We start from the raw sequence: 19422 nt of genomic DNA, 5'->3' as shown, positions 1-19422 counted from the left end.
ATTCAAAATGAGAATTTTTAATACACAAAAAGGGAGAAACAGAATCATACCCATTAGCAAAGGTTGGTGCTCCTTTAGTGCTGGACTCTGGCAAGGAGAGAGGGGAAGGAGAAGTAGCAGCAAGCCCCCCTGAAGGCCTCTTTATGGGGGTGACAGGCCTGGGGATCCTGCTCCGGGTCTCCTTGGAACCTTTCTCGTCAGTCGGTTTAAGACGCGAGCTTCTCCTGGATTCGTCCGAGGTGTGCATGTCCTCCTCTGAGCCTGTGGTGGACAGAGTTTCAGAGGCCCTCCGACGCTCATCGTCCCCAGAGGACAGCGATGATGACGTCCCAGACAGCATCCTCCCCCTTATCCAGCGACCCTGTTGTTTCTGGACCAGCAGACGGGCCAAGTCTAGCTGCTTGGCCCGCTGCTTAAGCCGAGCCCGAGCCGAGAGGGAGGAGGACTTTTCTGAGCCTGAATCCTCTTCAGAAATCAGTACTGGGATTAGGCTGCGGATTCTGGGCTTAATGGATGTCGGTAGTTCTGATACTGTTGTCTGAAGCTTGGCAGCTTCTTCACTGGGTGACGGCTGTTTCTTAGGTTCCTGTGACAGATCTTTATATTCATGAGCTGGTGACATTGCTTCTGGGACAGGCTCCAAAGACTGGGCCAGGACAGGTGACACACCACTCTCAGTTTTGGAGTGTTTGTCAACTGGTGCAGTTTGGTCTGGCACCTCTGGAGACTCTTCTGTCACTGATGCTCCCCCCTGCTCACGAGAGTAATCCTCTACAGTTGAGTCCTTCATGATGGCTAAGACTTCACGGTCACTCTCCTTGGCAGAGTGACCGTTGGAAGACATGACGTTGAGGTGGGACGTCTCTGCAATATGGATGAAAGTTCGCTCAACTTTGGTGAAGGGCGGTGATGCAGGAGCGATGGGAGTGGAAGGCCTCAAGTCTGACCTGAGAGCTGGGGACAAACGCCCAGTTTCCGAAGGTTCAGGCTGAATTGCCTCCCCGACCAGGAGGCGGTCATTACGGGAATTGAGGGTACATGGTGTGGCCAACTCAGCCTCTAGCAAATGATCATCACCTGAGGGAGACTTGCGAGTGTCTCCAGGAGAGAAGAGGACAAGAGTTTTGGATGCGTCCTCCAAGTCAGGGTCTGCATCAGCAGCTGAGGCGTGCTCCCGTTGGACCCTCTGGTCCTCGGCCATGAGTGTGGAGGGCGCAGCTTCCTGGCTACGTTCAGTGCTTTTCTGACTGGCCTCGCTGTTGGACTCACTCTTTGTGACATCGTCATCCTTTGGCCCTGGAGGTTCTGGGACTTCTTCTTCATCTGGCGTGGCAAAGCTCCTGCGCTGAGGCAAAGTACCAGTGAGCATTACTGTGAGGAAGTCCGCCCTCTTGGCCTGGAGCTGAGGAAGGATGTGGAAATGCTCCTTCTCGTCGCTCTGGCCCTTTGTCCTGTAGTCTGGGGAGGGCGGCAACGGGATGCTCTGCTCCGTGGGTGATAACACCTGGAAACAAGTTAACAACAATTTAGTTACCCTGCGAAAGACTCAGAACAACACAACATCGAACAGAAACATGATGTTAGGAGTTCACTGATGTCACAAAGCATGAACTCTCGCTCTCAATAGCAGCTTCAACGTGGACGACCAATCAAACCATATGAGAGGTGGAATTCCTACTGGATTGTGTCCATATCTCATCACATCAGTCCTACTGATGCTACATCGACATTCAAAAAAAATCAAGGAATGTGTCTTTGTGCAATAAAAACATTTTTTGTTGTCATTTGATTGGTTTCACTTCCCCCCTTCTACTTGTATCACATTTTTAAAAAACATCATTGTAATTACGTTATGAGAAAAAACAAATTGTGTGTTTTAATGGCTTAGAAGAAGCTAAGGTCAGTGTGGCCCCTCTTAGAAAGACCACAGCAACTGATGTATTTGCCCCCAAAACCATTTTAATGTCATTTTGGTTGTACACAAGCTTTTCAAGATTGTCTAGATTACATACATTGATATAAAAGGCACAAAAAAAATGCTTTGCAGAGTTTATCCTTAGACAGCACACAGTCTGATATCAGGTGTATTTCAAGTGTTTTCCTTCATAAAGATTTAACATAGAGCCTGTACAGACTAAACCCCGCTAATTATCATGCTATTAGAGATTAACTGCAAACCTATTGACTTTCTACATTTCTGTATATGTACACAGTTATCAGTTGGATTTACAAAAAGTTTAAAACACATGCTTTAAATTATACAAGCAGAACTGTACAATCATAATGTGATAGAAAAGAAACGCTTACATGTATTATACACGTGAAAGACACTCACGGATCATCACACTGAGCTAACACTGTTCGATCTTTGCCTCATCTACAGACACCCTGCTTTTATTGCAAACACTTTGAAGGAACACTCAGATGTTTTATGAAATTCTTGTTTTTGTGGTCAGATGAGAGAGTTTTAACTAGTACAGCCATAGGTCCAAGATGTGCCTAGCTTAGCACAAACTAAGACTGGGAGCAGGGGGAAACGTGGCTGTGTTAAAAGACAAAACAAATTCACTTTTGAGCAAATTGTATATTATATAATTTAGAATAGATGTAGAAATAGAAAACATATTGTACCTTCTCCTCTGTGTCTACCTTAGCGGACAGTAGCCTAGCTTAATTAAAGCTAATCAACTAAACCGGCTGTTTTAATGATAATCAGAATCGTGCAAAGGTACATGATGAGTTACAAATTTCCCGCTGCTTCAGTCTTTGTGCTACATGAAGCGAAACTTTGCCGTTACGTGACACAGACATGAAACTGATCTTCATCTTCTAAAAACAGGATTTCCTACGTCTGAATGTTCCTCTGAGACACGAGTGATTTCATGTGACAGTTTAGACGGATCAATAACGTAGTGAATGTGGCGTACAGTCTAAACATAGCTAACATGGACACGTGTTCATCTCTAAAGACACAGTGTCTGTACCTTATCTGTACAATATCACCCTGTTATTCATAGAATTCAGCGCTAACATATCAAATATGCAATTAAATATGTCGTGGAAGGAGCATAGTTTTTTGTTATATTAATATAATTCAACTGCGTGACTCATGAGGTATAAATGTTTTGTGTTAAACCATTTTCAACAGTTTCTGGTAAATCCACACTCACTGACTGAAGAGCAAAGGAAACTATAAAGACAGAAAAGCCTCAAATTCACAGTATTGTTGATGAAATGAAATCATAATTTTTGTCGTTTTTCATGGGTTAAGAAAATGTGCCTAATTTCTGGTTTGACCACAGCACTGTATTTAAATATCACATTTCTTCATATGAGGAATTTCTAATCAACAACTTAATTAGATTTTCACGTTTTCTTTAAATCACTTTACAATTTGAAAATGAATCCAATTTAAATCAAACGAACATATACAGCTTTGACTCACACGACGCTCCAAACTAATTTAAATTTAATGTTTTCTTTCAGCCAAAAAAGGGCCTGTTCACAAGTGCAGTGTTTCAGTCAATATGCTAATTTTGGAAATTTCATTAAATGAATCCTAGAGTCACTAAACAAACCTGCTCACAGCACCAGAAGCATTACAAGCCTTTGACAGCACATTTAGTTTGGAGCGTGCTGTCGGCCTTGTCAGAATTTAGCGTCTTGCACTTCACATGTAAAGGTTTGAAGCACCGGATCTTATTTTTGTTGTCGGGTCCATAATTCCTACAAACCGTGGTGAGTGAATGAAGTTGAAGTTGATCTGTGAACCTGCTTTAATCCGGCATGAATTTGCTGAATGTTCACAGTGGACAGTTTGATTTTTCACTAATGTTCACATCCGGTTTGTTGGCGTCTTTGCTATGAAGCTGTAATTTTAACATGGTCGATGGGAGTTATGTCAAAAACAGCAAAAATAAGACTTGTTTTAAAAGTGAATATCCCATTCATCTTGAGTTGTCGGCTCAACTGACGCTTAGAAAATGTTTTAACAGCAAAATGATGCAGACACAAAACACTGTAAAATGTCACATCAGCAGAATAAAAGACGTGATGATGAATTATGGATTCTGTGATCAGGGTTAAAAAACGTCTCCTGCTGCTTCTTGACATTTTAAAGTCAGCGACGGACTCGACAGCTCTGATCCGTGAGTATCCCCTCTCATAGCAGTGTGAATTATTTACAGAGAAACATCACAGACGTTTTTCAGTCAGAGGTGTATGTTCACTGTCTTTGTTGTAATTACAGTACAGTGGTGTTTTTAGTCATATTACAGTCAGAGGTGCGTCGTACTAACAGTAGATCTCATGCAAAGAGTGGCGACAGTCGGTAAACAGTCTTTGGGTGCGACACGCTGTCATTAATGCTGCAGATGTTTGTTTTTTTCCTCAGCACAATAAGCACAGAGAATTCCATAGCCTGTTTTTAACTGAAGGTGGCGCTGCGTTCATGGCGACACAGGACAAAACACGTATCAGTGACAATCTTGTACGGTAGGTGAATCATTTTGCAGGCGTGCAAAACAAAGGTCAGAGTTAGCAGCTAGCACACGTCATACATTCTCTAAGTGGTTGTACTCTAACGCTATGATACATATAAAAAAACAGGCAGGACGTCCTGAAGTCAGCATAAAGCAGCAAGAAAACAAACTGGAGCTGTAATGAGCCTCAGCACTGACACACATGTCCTGCTCAGGCTAAGCTAATGCTAACGCCTTAGGTAGAAGCTTAATGAAACCGCAGGTGGTGCATATTTAATTAATGTAGCCCTTTTACACTTTTAGGAAGCAAGAGATTTGCTTCCATTGCACAAAATGGCCGTCCTAGTAGGTCTCATGTGGCGAGATTTTGGAAAAACATTGAGAATGTGGAGGAGACACAGCTTGGACTTTGAATAGAAGGTCGTTTGAATGACATTTAAAGCAACAAACCAAAAGAACAGCTGCTTTGGTTTGTCGCTCAGCAGCAGCGTTCAAATATAAAACTACTCAACACTCATCCATCACAACGTTGTTGTCGTAACATCGTGAAGAACCAACCATAGACATGTATTTAATATGTATTTAATGAAAACCTCCATCTGTCGGAACGAGCACTGATTTTGAGTTTGTTTCTGATTCAGAGGATATTAGTCCTGTTATTGAACTTGCTGGGAATTTGACAGCAAGTGTCAAAATGAAAACGGACAATGTGTAAAGATCTTTTCGCTGCGGCACAATGACACATCGCAAATCTCAAACTTCTTGATTAAATATCAATTCAAATCACTTGCTGCTGTTTGTTATGATGACTGTTATTTTCTTTTCATTTTGTTGTAAGACATTTGTTTCCAAAAGAACTGATGAGTCAATGTGTCATTCAAAAATTGCATAGAAACTACACTGACATTTACAATAGAGAGTGGGACCTTCGAAATCCAGAGGCTTTAAAGAGCTAAAGAGCTTGGAAGGTCTTTTTCTAGTATTCTTCCATACAAGTATTTGTGGAGGTAATTCTTTAAGAGGGAACTGAAAGGCTCAATAAAAGAATATTTTCTTTATCTTCTTTTTCGACACAAAAATGTGGATGTCCTTCAAAATGCCAATGACAACAAAATCTATATTTCACACCCTCCGTCTCTGAATCTTCAGAGAACTGCAGATTTTCAGTTTGGTCATTGGATGTGGGATGTTCGCAGATTTCAAGGTGTTTGCTCCTGATTTTTATTTTAATACCGTAACTACCGGGAAACTTCGTGGACATGGTAACACACTTTTACTCAAACCAACAAACGACACAGAAATAAACACAACAATGAAACAGACCCTGGCTACATTTAGTATGCAGGCTCTAGGTTCAGAAATCTATCTGCATGGTTCATAATGCAGAGCTGACACTCACAGATAAAAGCCCCAGATCGGAACCAAATCAGCATTTGATCAGTCCCTGATCGCTATCGCTCACTGTCAAGTTACCACCTTCGACTAGATTTCTAGCAGCTAAACATCTTGACCAATTTGTTACAGCTGCAGCCAATTAGAGCAGAGCAGACATATGAGTCAAGCCTTGTTGCCAGTCGCTTACTGTGTCTCCAGTGTTTCTCACTGGTTTTGAAAGTCGCAGACAGAAGCCCCCGATCGCCAGACGTTAATCGCGTGAGTGGGCTCTTCAAAGAACAACATCACAGACTCTGAGCAGATTTCCAACCTGCCGGAAATCTTGTCGGAGTCTGCGAAACAACTGCAGTCAGCTCCAGCCAATGGGAGCACAGGATGAGGGGAAAGACCCCCTGTCGCAGGTCAGTCTTGTAGTATGAACTCACAACAACTGCAAGACAGCCGCACACAAGACAGAAAGTTGTGTAGCGTGAACTTAGCATAACTTGACCTGGAACCAAAGGCTGCCAAGACTAAATAAAATGGAAAAACTGATGTGATTTGAAAATGTTGGGAAAAAAACATATAAATTCACTTGTCAGTTTTTGCTAACACATCCTACATTTCACTTATTGCATCTGTGTTTTCAATCAAAATAATCCTCTCAGGGAGACTCAGTGATAAAGTGCAACAGTAAAAGTCCAGCGGTCAGAAAATCATGATGGACGAGGAAGCACGATGGAAATTAGACTACGATCTGAAAACATGACAACAAGTCAGGACCAGGAAAATGCAAAACGCAACGAAGCTCAGTTTCGATCAGGTCACACTCGATGACTCATCATTCCACCGAGGTCAGCAGAGAACGACGGTAATGAACAACCGAAACCTACAATCTGATGGACCTTTAAGGCAAGAAGCTTCAATGCTTACTTTTCAGTGTCTCCACCAACAAAAACACAACTTGAAACCAATCTCAGGATCGACCTTGTCCTCCGGAAGACCTGGATGACTCGAATACACCGATGCAGGTTTCGACAGTAAAGACTTCAAATCGCCAAGACAACCTGCTGTAGCTTCGACTGACTGTGGTTTCTGAAAGTTGTTTTGAGCTTGTTATCTTGAGATTATGACTTATTATCATTATTATTACGTTAAGACAACAAAGTGCCTCTACTGGGAGGATGATGTGTCGGATTCCTTTTTGTCTCCAGGTTGAAACGACTCAAAGAGACTCAAGAGACGAGAAGCTTGTTATGATAAAGATCAATACTAAACTTTTTAATATATCTCAAAGAACCTGATCATTTAATGCTGATTTAGGATCACAGGCTTAAAGAACAGAGTCTAAAGCCGTACGCATTCTAACAAAGACAATGCTAGCATGCTAAGGTATGCTAATGTCTGCTAAATAGCTGCAAACAGCTGAATTCCGGATGTAATTGGTCAAAAAACAATGTATTGACAAATTAAAATGTTGACCTGAAGATGGCGCTAAATAAAAACTCAGATGAGCCTCAAGGTTATGAGGATACATCCTCTGGGAAACATCTGTACTATATGACATGGCAGTCTTTTCAATAGTTGTTGAAATATTTAACTAAAACTACTAATGGGAACCTCTTGGTGGCGCTAGAAGAAAAAACAAAGCTCACTTAAGTCAGTAGGATTCATCCTCTGAGGAGCATGAACACCTGAATTAAATTTAAAGACAATGGTGAGATATTTCAGTCTGGACCAAAGCGATGGAGCCACTGACAACCATCATCTAAAGATGACGAATAACAATAAGCCATAATCTCCAGATAAAGGATAAAAGAATAGAACCAGAGATGCAACAATCACACGACAAACTAACTTTTAAAAACTAGTAACAACACACAACAGGCGGTAAAACTGTGAGACGTCCCCCTCCCGACTCTGCCACCATTTGCAGTCCCCTACAATCGTACAAATTTGATTTAAAAAAGAAACATAGAAATTCAACAAATGAATTCACTAAACAGACACAGGGCGAGTTAAATGCAAAGAGCTCCGTCTGTGGGCAAATACCGACCATGTGAACCTCATCATGTGCAAAACTAAACATGTTCAATAAATTCAAAGGAAATTTAACTTTTACAATTAACATTTGCTGCAAAATAAGCAAAACTTTTGTCGGACGTAGTTTTTTCCTTGGATTGAATGTTGTATAGTTTATATTTCTGTCCAGTCAAGATGTTTTGGGAAGTTATATTGAAACATTTATATAAAATGAGTATTGTGATTTAATTTGTTATTGTCATATTTTGGACTTGTGAATTTATTTAGTAAAATGTTTTGTGAGGGGGTTTTATTTTGTTATTTTATGAAAAGCTTATTTCGTTTTTTTTTTTTTTTTTTTTTAAAGCGTTGCTGTTTTTGTTTTTTTGTTGATCTTTTTTTATGTTTAACATTTACACTGCAGGGCTGAGATCCGAGCCAATGATCAGTTTTCACGGCTTCAACCTGTTCACAGAGAAAACTCACACTTTCCTCTTCACACACAACATTTAATGAAACATGACGTTTGGGTCGGTGGAGACGTGGCGTGAAGCGGTGTCAGTGTATTGCTCGGTGGACGGGATGAACGGGACGGTGGAGACGCCGACTCCAAAGTCTCGGTGCAAAAACTCGATCGTCGGGACGACCTGCATTCCTCGACAATCGCTTCTTCGTTTCAGCAGGAAAAGCGTTTTTAAAAATGAATAAAATGCACAAACACTGTAAAGCTTAACAGTCTGTCAGCAGCTCCACTCGGCGTCGTGCTCTTCTTCTTCTTCTTCACAGAAACAAGAAGGAAATGTTCTGTTTCACATTTTCCCACCAGTTTCCAGATCTGTGGCGTGTGCAAATCAGGTTCGCAGAGAGTTAGAGTTTATTGCATGGAAAACATTTCCTGTCGTCAGCACTTTCATCCTCTTCTTCAGTTCCTCTGCTTGAAAGGTCGGTGGTAGAGCTACGTGAATGTGTGTGTGTGTGTGTGTGTGTGTGTGTGTGTGTGTGTTTGTGTGTGTTGTAGTAGCGTGTGCGGTTATTGTCCGTCTCTCAGTGTGCTGTTTCATACATGTGCATATTCATGTATGTGTTTGTGTAACTGTAAATAACGATGGACGACATGACGGCTCGATGAAAAGTGAAGCCAAAGTGTGTCTATCGCCCCCTGGTGGCTGGCTGCAGTATAATTCATAAACCCTCCTCCTCCATGTTAGCAGGTGGGACATGGACTAAACTGTTAAATAAATGTTTGTCAAAGATGTTTCTGTCATTTCAGGTCGTTCTTCTCTCTCTGATGTTTGTTCAAGTGTTTCTGATCAGTTTGGTTTGAATCAGTTATTTGATGATGTAAAACAAGCTGAGACGTGATGATTGACAGCTGACACTGATTGTGTGATGAAGTGGAGACGTGTCGTCCACCTTGATTTACAGTCATTAATCTTTATTTACAGTCTAAAGTTTGTATATGCAGAGCCGGTCTGAAGTGAACTAAACCACCAGGGGCCCAAAACCAACATTTATTTTACTGGTTTTATTGGATCGTTAATAAAATCCGGGTTTTAATTAAAAATGTAACTTTGAACTCTGTGAAGGGTATTTGTAAACAGTTTTGTATCTATAATTTTTCTTTAATATCTACAATTTTTGTATATATATATATTATTATATTTAACGTATTAAATATATTATATCAAATATATTCAACATAACATATTTATCTATCGATTATTAAATAGATCAATAATCAGTTAACTCCTCAGTAGATAATCAGTTAAGTACAGTTTGCATCTAGGGGCACCAGGGTGCAGTGGGGGGCAATGGGGACTAATTCTGCCCCAGGCCACAAAAATGGTTCGGTCAACCCTGCATATGTATATGTGTGTGTGTGTGTGTGTGTGTGTGTGTGTGTGTGTGTGTGTGTGTGTGTGTGTGTCAGTGTATTTCACATGTATGTGTATTTTTGAGTCTCTCAGTCGTCTCAGCTGCTGTTCTTGTTCATGAGCTTCGCTAACATCTGCTGCAGCTGCGTCCTGGACACGTTTAGGACAGAGTGTCTGCTCCGCGGGCTGCCGGGCGCCGGCAGAGTGCCAGCGTGCCGCCGCCGGGCCGAGGACGTGGTGGCGGTGATGTGGGCGGGGCTACTCTCAGCCGAGCGGCTCCTCTGAATGAAGCTGCCTCCACTGTGGGGATACTGCTCCGTCTCCAGGGTGGAGGAGGAGAAGACGTAGGAGGCCAGCCTCCTCAGCTGATTGGGCCGTGGTTGGTGTCTGTCATCATCCAACTGCAAACAGACCAATCAGAGAGGGGGAGGGAGGGGAGGTTAATAAATGTAAACAGACCCGTTGTAATAAAAATGAAATGCTATGTTTTGCTATGGCTACATCCCAACACTCTGATTTGACTTCCTGCCCTCGTCTCCCTCCCCTGACCAGACGTTAGAAAGGAGAGAGCTAATTGATGCTCTCACACATCTAAAGCCTGCAGCTGATTGGTCAAAGGTCATGAGGGGAGGGGCCTGGGAGAGAAGCTGAGGGAGTGTTGGTGTAAACTACAGTCAGAGCTACAAGATGCTACTCACAAGCTACAGTATGAAAAAGTTAACAGTTGAGCTGTTAGCTGTGTGGCATTGGTCAGACTAGCTGCACAAATAGTGATGAAAATATTTCCCCCCACAAAGAAGCACTTTAAAAAGGACAAAGTCACCAGCACGAGCACAAAGGGAATCTACAGTCTGAGTCTACAACAGTCTGAGCCTGCACAACTTCACACTTTGAGCTGTTGGATTTCTGAAGGAATAAATGATTCATTACCACTGGAGATGCAAAAAAAAAACAAAAGAAACAGGGAACACAAAAGAGAGATGGAGTCATCAAGCACACAAAACACAGACACACAACGGAGGAAAACCAGGGAGGAGATTGTCTGAACAGAAGGAAAAGGAAGAGGAGGAACAGAAAGTGAGTGAGAGAACAGAGGTAAAGGACTATTCCTAAACTGTGCTTACCCCGAAACATCACTTTATTTCTTCTTGTGTTGTCCCAATGGCACCCTCGCTCTTTTCTGTGTCTCCTCAGGTGAGTCAAACTCGACATACTGTGTACTTTTAAAGCGATAGGTTGGGGGCAAAGGCGTCAGTAGTTATGTGGAGGGAGAGGGGAGGGGGGGAAGAATTGGAGAGGAGTAAAAAAAGAGAATGGCAGTCCTCGGTGGTTGGCGGTGGAGGAGAGCTCGCTCTGAGTCTACTGGTGACGGCACGAAAAATCAAATCATACGAAAGCAGAGCTCGCCGCTTAAGTATCGTTTAAAAGGACGCGTGCACACGTGTCAGCCGTGACGAGGCCTTAAAGGGCGACGCTGCAGATAGAGTGAAATATCAGAGGTGATGGAGTAACATCCAGCCTGTATGGAGGACCAAACCTGACTTATTAGTGAATACATATATGAGTGCATGAAGAAATTAAAATGGTCACATAAATGTATAATTCAACCAAAAAGCATAAATGGATAAAGAAAATAAATCACTGCTAAAGGAAAATTATTGCAAATCCTAAGATTTAAACATAATGTAAAAACAAATGTGAAATTCAATAATTCCACATTAATGTTCCCTGAAACCTGCTGTGCATAGTCAGACTCCCCAGTTGTTGGATCCTAAATGATTCTGGTGAACACACCCCCTGACCTTTTCTGTAGCGCCACCATCAGGACATAAAATACACAAGCACACACAAGAAAAAATGAAAAACATCTAATGTAATGAAATGTCCTGATTAAATTCCTGGTCCCTTCAGGATGAACCAGTGAGATATAAGATTTAAGAATAGTTCCATGATTTCCCCTTTGGCGCCACCCCCAGGACAAACTGAGCTCCACTACTGGGAGGACTCATCAGGATGTTGTGGGTGTGATGCGACACTGCAGCTTTATTCTTTTAGTGTCCATTAAATGATCAATCAAACATTTTCATTTATACTTTTTTATTACTGTGTCAGGTTTGGTTCTCCATGACAACGAGATAAACTTGGTTCCTGTTTTATTAGTTTTATTAGTTCATCTGTTTATCAGAACATTTTTTTACCATTTAGCACATAAATTACTCTTTTTGTGTCTGTTTTTGAAGATTAAACTGTGAAAACAAATATATATACATTTTAAATCCATAAACTCTCTTTTCATACCTTCATCTTTAGTTGAAGGAGTCCGAGAAATCCTGAAAGTTTAAAAAACTTTGTTTCTCCTTTCAACTGAAACATTGACTGAAAACACTTTGCTCTTTTTATGATATAAAATATGGTCGAGGTGACAAACACTGTTGTTGTGTATGTGGCCAAGCAGCAGGCTGCTCTTACATTCAACCCTGAATAAAACCTTGAAAATGTACGACCTATTTTCTTTTGACAGTTTCCAAATCCTGAACTTTTCTCCAGGATCATGAAAGTAAACAGATTTTAGGACTTGGACTGACTCCTGTCATATACACATTGTTTAAAAAGAGACATTCATGGCTTTGTTTGAATAAAATACAGCTGCGATTGATGCAGCATGAGGTTGAGTTACTATCTTTGACAAACAGTGAGAGATACAAGTCGCAGAAATCACAAGGAAGTCCTGCAACCAAAGAAAAAACTGTCTCAGCGAAGAGAAACAACCACCGAGCAGGAAATGTGTCAAACCACGACCTCAGAAACGACCTTCAGGTCGAACCGACGTCTCCGACAGAGTCGACAAGAAACTGACAACGAGTTCCTCCAAACTAATCTCCGCTGAAGAATCGACTGACGTTACTTTCCACCACTGGAGGCAGACGTTGGCAATTAAAGGACAGAAGGTTGATGCTGAACTTTTTGGGCTAAATTGGTAAACAGCAGCTAAAGCTAGTTAACGTTGGCTATGTAGCAATAGCACCACACCTCTCCTCCCTCCCCCGTTTCCCTCCTCCCAACCCAACCAGTCAAGGCAGAGGCCTTTTGTCTATGTTAATGAAGGAGACTTTTCTCAGGGCCGCATCCTTCAGAGGACTCAGTCCACGAAAGATCCGACAGACGATTTCCTGTTTGCATAACTAGCTTGTCTCGCTCTTACCGTTGCATCTGTAGCTACTTTGAGCTGCTGCACGTTATGTAGCTCAGCCACCCTCATAGCTTGTTAGCTTTGTTTCTGACACTCAATGAATCCTGGGCTATGTTAGCCCGAGAAGGAGGATCCTCGAGGTGGATCCATCGTTACTTGGGAGCTGAAGGACACAGACGTGTTCGAAGGGAGCTTTCAAAAAGAGACAATATGGTAGTCGCCTTCTACTGCCGCCTCAAAGTACGCAGCCCCTGAATTTGGACACAGTTTGTATTACTTTCCTCACGACTAGCACATTTCTTTCCCGCCTACAAAGAAACATTCCCTCTGTCTTTCGTAAGCCTCTGCTGGACTGTGGGAGAAGCTGCTTTTATTACTGAGTCCGACACGGCTACATTCCTAAATGTGTTTTCGCAAACGTTCTTTAAACAAGAACAATTCTGAAATTGCCAGCACAACAGAATCCCACGAAAAATCAAGTGTTCCCCACACATCACAGCTTTCATTCAAAAAGCTGCTGTGTCATCACGAGGGGAAACCAAAGAATCATTTTTACGACCCTAAGAACATCAGTATTGGCCGATTCTGCAAAACTTTGGATTACATTCAATATCAACTTATTACAATATCTGCACATAGCATCTGCATTGTGGAACCATCATGTTATGGGTGGGCAACTGGATACGGTTAGTGAAGAATGAATGGGCTGTTCAATTTCAGGCATGTGACAGGACAGAAAGTCAGACTCTCACATCCAATGAACGTTGGTACTGGACGTATGAGTCCAATATGGAGGTTAGTTCCTGGGACACTGGGCTTCATTTTTTACCCTGGTTTGTTTGTAATAAATTTACATTTGCTCAACGCAGCCACAGGATCAGTATGATTGTGTGTGTGTGTGTAACCAGGTAGTGAAACTCGTATGTGTCAGTGAACAAGAGAAAACACAGCAGAGCAACAGAGGATGAAACATCATCAACATCCTGACATATAAACATCATGGCAGCTGCAGCTGTTTCACATTCACTCATTCAGAATTTGACCCCGGAGAAAGAAATGGGAGAAAGATTAACACTCAGTTCCAGTGGCGAGGAAAAGATGGCCGCGCCTTTCACACAGCGGGACGACAACAACAGGCTTTTATGTGTCACAGGCAGTCGTGGAAAAATCAAACCATTGATATCACCAGGCTCAAAGTAAATCAGCAGCTACATGTTACAACTGAACCAAACCTGTCAGGTCAGGTTTAGTTCAATCAATACAGTTAAAGCTATTCAGAGCCACCTGGATACTAAAGTGTTGTGTTAGCTTCTGTTCGTATAGAATCTGTTCACAGTTTATTCATCAGTGTTTGTGATCCTGACATTTCAAGATGAATCAGGATCTGTGATTTTCATTAACTACAGATCCCCTGAGACTTTGGTTAAGTGACGAGACGCTGGTTAGCATGCTAACTTCAGTAGAAGCAAAGACGTAATAAGAATAGAAGTTGGGGAGTTAACGAATGAAGTTGGATGAACTTGAAATGTTTCTGCTAATGCTAACGTTGGCTCCTTTACATGAGCACAACAAATTTATTCCGTAGATCTTCAGGAAATATTTGGTTCTAGTAACTTGGTGATTTGGTCTTTGTCTCGTGGTGAATATTTCACTCGATAAACCGTTCACTTAAGAGGGGGAAGGTTTTGGTTGCGAACACAACGAGTGCGTGTGACAGGCGATCATCTGCAGACAAACTCCTGCAGGAGTCCGTCGGCCTTCTTCACCGTTTGAAAGACAATCCAGCATGAGCCCAGAAGTTTAGCTCATTATCTTCAACAGCAAATCAAAAGTGGTCAAAAAGTTGTTTACGACTCCTTCATGACCACGCAGACAAATTACTATCACTGTAGGACAGATTCTTACCATTGTTAAATCATTATTTGATTAATATTTCTTGATTTAAAAAATCCAGTTTCAGAGAACTTAAATTATGTTTTTATAGCAACATACCCCATTATACATTATCTCAAAGCACTTTACCTACTAATGCAATAATAATATATATATAATAAATAATTGATGAGAGAAACCGTTTCCACACTTTTGAAGTAAAATACACAATGAAAGTTTAACAATAAGAAAGTATTGTTACACGGAGGAAACCACCCTTTAATGACTGGGCCATAGAAACAAGGTAACAGTGCTACAACAGCTTTGATCTCTGAACAAATGCAGAGCTGACTCATCATTATTTAAGGCAATGAAATGAAAATATGAGCATCGTCTCCTTTGATAACGAACTTCATTCACAAAACCTACATGAAGAATGTGAACAGCAGGAGGAGTTGAACCTTGAGGGGAAAACGCCTCATTACCTCCTGATCTGTCTTTGAGTCTTAGGACTGAACCGACAGCCCCTTGGTCAGGAGCTACATTTTTAACTGCAACTTAGAAACTATTCCGTTTGACACAGTACAAACGTAGCTGAATGATCAATATTGCTGGAAGAAGAGAAACCTGGAAATCGGCAGTACCTCAGATCACGCTGGATTTGTCCTTTAAAGGGAGAGTTCACTGAAAAATGAAATTCACCCATCATCTACTCACCACGATGCCGATGCAGGGGTGGGTGAAGTCTTTGAGTCACTTAAGGAGTCTCAGGGCTAAACTTTGTTGCAGCCAAGGCGACCTCTTCTCCAGACGTAATAAAACAACAGAAAAAACACGACACAAAGCTAGCGGACGTAGCCACACGAACACGGACCCCGGGGGCGAGAGTGTGTGCCGTGTTCCGTGGTGCCCGAGGGTACGTGAACACGCCTCCGAGGAAGGTATCAGAGACATTAAGGCTAAAAACTCGGTGTAAATGACGTTGTTTCCTGTGGAATTTGACCGTCGGGACTTGGGGACACTTGATGACACCACAGGAGCAGCATGGAGGCATGTTGTGTTTTTCTGTTGTTTTATTACGTCTGAAGAAGAGGTCGCCTTGGCTGCAGCACTGTTTCCCCCTCAGTGTTTTGTGGACTCAAACACTTCACGCCCCCTCCATCATAGTGGTGAGTAGATAATAAGTGAATTCTTATTTTGATGTGAACTATCCCTTTAAGTTGCATGTTGACGACAGATAAATGGAGCAGTAGCTGCTGAACAGCGCCTCTTACGACCGTGTCTGTTATAGACAGCTGGTCGTCAGAGTAACGAATGTAAACAGCAGCCTTCCACGCCGCTCATCTGTCCACCAACATGCCGTCAGAGAGCTCAGCTCTCCTGTGATTGGTTGGCTGGTTCTCTTACCGGTCTTTGAGGTCCAGTGGGATCCGACTCTCTCCGACGGGGGCGTCCTGATGGCAGCGAGTGACAGGGCGACTGGGCGGGGCTCCCACCACTCCTCCTCGACGCCTCCTCCTCTGTTAGCGTTAGCATCCCTCGGCTGCTTTCCCTGGTGTGAGTCTTTGGACGAACCACCAGTTCCCCTCCTGCAGGAAGAAAAGGGTGTAAAGAGGGTGGTGGTGGCAACAGACTTTCAATTATCACTACGTTTACTTAGTGTTTGGGGTTTTGGTTTTGTGACTCTAAGAGATTTGCGTCTGTGTTTGTCTTGGAGCAGAACCATGTGGCTGGCAAGCCTTCTCTTAGTTTCTGTCAATGTCCAGGTGTATGCAGAGTCTGTTACCTGCTGCCCTGAGCCTCCTCCGCTCCTCCTGCTCCTCTAAGGGACGCAGCTCCTCCGGCTCCTCATCAGTCGTCCCCGATGTGGTCGGTTGGAAGTCTCGTAACTCCGTCTCTTTGTCGATGATCACCCACTCTTTACTGTCAAAGTCCTCCTCCTCGGCCAGTGGTACAGAGCGGATGAAGGCGTTGCTGTGCGCCTCCTGGTCGACGGACGCCACCGAAACCTCCTGGCGACCACTGACCTGTCGATCCCCACGGCAACCGGGGTCGATGGACAGCATCTGTGCAGGTTGGGAGGAGTAGACGTGACGAGATGGGGAGCCGAGGATGTCCATCCTAGACCTGGAGGACACACAGACAGACATGTGGAAACTATTGTGACTCTAAATTCACCGAAGACAGTGAGGACAGTGTGTTTTTCACATTTAAACTTGTGTTTAAGACTCCAGCCCTGAAAGCTCCTGCTGTGCAACAGTTTAACGTCACCTCTGTCCGTAGCCGTCGAGCCGACCCTCAGCAGCAGACAGCCGGTCAGATTCAGGGCTGTTGACCCGGCGATACCGTAAAGACCGACCCTGACCTGTCGGTGACTCCGGGGCTCCGCCTCGAACTGGCGACACCGGACACACCGCCCGACCCACCTCCTCCTCCTGAGCCCCCTGAAGATCGACAGCATGACAGAAAGAAAAAATGGAAATAAATTGTTTGGCAACTCAGTTTTTATCATCAAAGGAATCCAACGATGGAATAAAATAGATAATGAATAAATAATTCATGACTATTACTTTACTGGTTTCTGGTTACACCAGCACAAACATGTTTTACAGCTTTACTACCAACACTGTTCACTTCAGACCTTGTTCAGGCTGATCCTGAGTCTGTTGCGGTTGAAGTCTGTGTCCTCCCAGGCTTCTCCCGTCTCTCCGGTGTGTTGGACACCCGTCTCCCCGGGGGCTCGACTGGGCGGGGCCGGGGGGGCGTTCTCCTGATCACTAAGATGTTCGTCCTGCAGAACATCGTCGGTGTTCTCCCGCTGAAGATCTCCAGGAACTGGCGTCACGATGGCTCTGTGGGACAGAAACCGTCCATACACAAGTGTTGTAATGTGTCGTATGTTTTATTTCTTCTGCTCGTTTCAACAAACAGTCGAGATGATTAACTCAATCATACTCTGATGAGAGACAACAGGGGTTTTCAGAATAATTTGAGTTTATTAATACCTGTCTTATTTTGATAGTCTGGGGTCTTATTTTGGTTTATCTGAGAAGTGGGAACGCAGCGACATTAAGTTAAACGGTGTCGGACATTATGCTGAATAATTACGCTCAGCTCTGGTTTTGCAGGCGTCACTAATGTTGCTCGTGGTTTGGTTAGTTGGTTCTTACCCCACCATGGCGGCGGTGGGTCGGGTGTTGTGCTGTGGTTGGGTGGAGGCAGTGGTCGACAGCGTGACGTCGCCCCCTCCCTTCTCCCAGTCGAAAGGCTCGTTCTCCGTGATGATTCGCTCCTTCATGCTGTTCTCGAACACCGACATCAGCAGCTGGACAGAAAGAGGAGACAAACTCGTTAACCTGAAGTAAAGACGCAGACAGACCGCACATGGTTCTACAGGGAGTACCTGGTAGTCTGGTTTGGTGTAGTAGTCCAGGGCCAGGACATGGTCCAGGAAGATATTAAACTCTGAAGGCATGTGTTTGAGCAGCATCCGATGGTCGTAACGCTCCTTGATCTGACCAACTTGTTCCTGGAATAAAGAGAACAAAGAACACTCTCAGCCGCAGACTAGGATTTATTTACAGTTTGTGATATTTTATCTACATCAAAATAACAATCAACTCGTCCCATATTGTTAATAATTTAGTTGGTTAACGAGGAGGTGGAATCTTGTTGTAAAGCAGCGAAACCTGCATTCATTGATAGTTTTAACAACTTGTTGGTCAAGCAACAAACATATAACATATTATCTAATAAAGTAGGTGTGTCTAGTGTGTCGTCTCTTTTATCTCTGTGTTTGGTCTCCACCTCCTCCTGAGGAAACGTCACCAGCTTGTACTCTGTGTTTTTGGATCCAACATGTTGATATGCTTTGTCAAAAGTGAAACAATTTAAAACAGTAAGAACAGTTTAAAGTGGAATATAAAGGCAAAATCAAAAGCACAAAGAACTGCCAAAATAACTTTATAATTGATTTAGAAATAACTGCAACGCCACCTGGTGTTCACAAGTTACAATTCAGTGCCATATTGTCTGAATAAATTTTTGCCATTTTGTTGTTGTTAGCGCAGCAGTGACCGGATGGTTTTTGTGTAAGCGGAGTTAGTTCTTGGTACCGTTACCTTATCTTTGATCTTTCGCCATGGCAACTGTCCGACAGCGAACTCCACCAACATGTAAAACAACGACCACAGGTCGTCATGGCGACCCATTTCCTGGAGGAACACACAACGGTAAATGTAGAGTCTGACGATGAAGCTTCTGATTTAGACGTTTAAGGGAAGTTCTTCATTTTTTATACACTTTTTCTTCTCGATAATTATGAAAGTGCGTCAGATATTCATGTTAAAACACTGATAAAAACACCTCATTATATTTGTGAAAGTCTTTGATAGAACATTCGCATCACTTGTCAGCCACAAACAGGGATTTGTCTACAGAAAAAACGTATTTATTAAATATAATTAAAAACTTTGTTGCTATAATAACATATAATATAAAATCATATATATATAATATAATAAACACTTTAAAAAAATGACATAGTATCTGAAAATACTGAGAATTAGATATTAAGTCATTATATTGACATTAACATTTAACATTTCTC

General features: G+C 42.7%; 1 protein-coding gene across 6 annotated transcripts in view; it reads right to left on the bottom strand.

The window, feature by feature from the left end:
• Positions 1-19422, bottom strand: part of ttbk1a (tau tubulin kinase 1a) — a 38538-nt gene that overhangs the window by 1444 nt on the left and 17672 nt on the right. For 3 of the 6 annotated variants that reach the window (XM_034588726.1, XM_034588717.1, XM_034588708.1), the window contains exons 8-15: positions 18935-19027; positions 18217-18342; positions 17984-18138; positions 17455-17665; positions 17085-17257; positions 16600-16940; positions 16221-16402; positions 51-1504 (exon numbers count right to left, since the gene is read on the bottom strand). In XM_034588726.1, coding sequence (XP_034444617.1) covers positions 51-1504; positions 16221-16402; positions 16600-16940; positions 17085-17257; positions 17455-17665; positions 17984-18138; positions 18217-18342; positions 18935-19027 — 2735 coding nt within the window. Of the gene's footprint in view, positions 1-50; positions 1505-8654; positions 10153-16220; positions 16403-16599; positions 16941-17084; positions 17258-17454; positions 17666-17983; positions 18139-18216; positions 18343-18934; positions 19028-19422 lie in introns of those variants that run through there. The other 3 variants (XM_034588751.1, XM_034588743.1, XM_034588735.1) reach the window with 1 other exon arrangement.

Source organism: Hippoglossus hippoglossus, chromosome 1 (assembly GCF_009819705.1).
Source record: "Hippoglossus hippoglossus isolate fHipHip1 chromosome 1, fHipHip1.pri, whole genome shotgun sequence".
Taxonomy (NCBI): Eukaryota; Metazoa; Chordata; class Actinopteri; order Pleuronectiformes; family Pleuronectidae; genus Hippoglossus; species Hippoglossus hippoglossus.
This window is presented reverse-complemented; position numbering and strand designations above follow the sequence as displayed.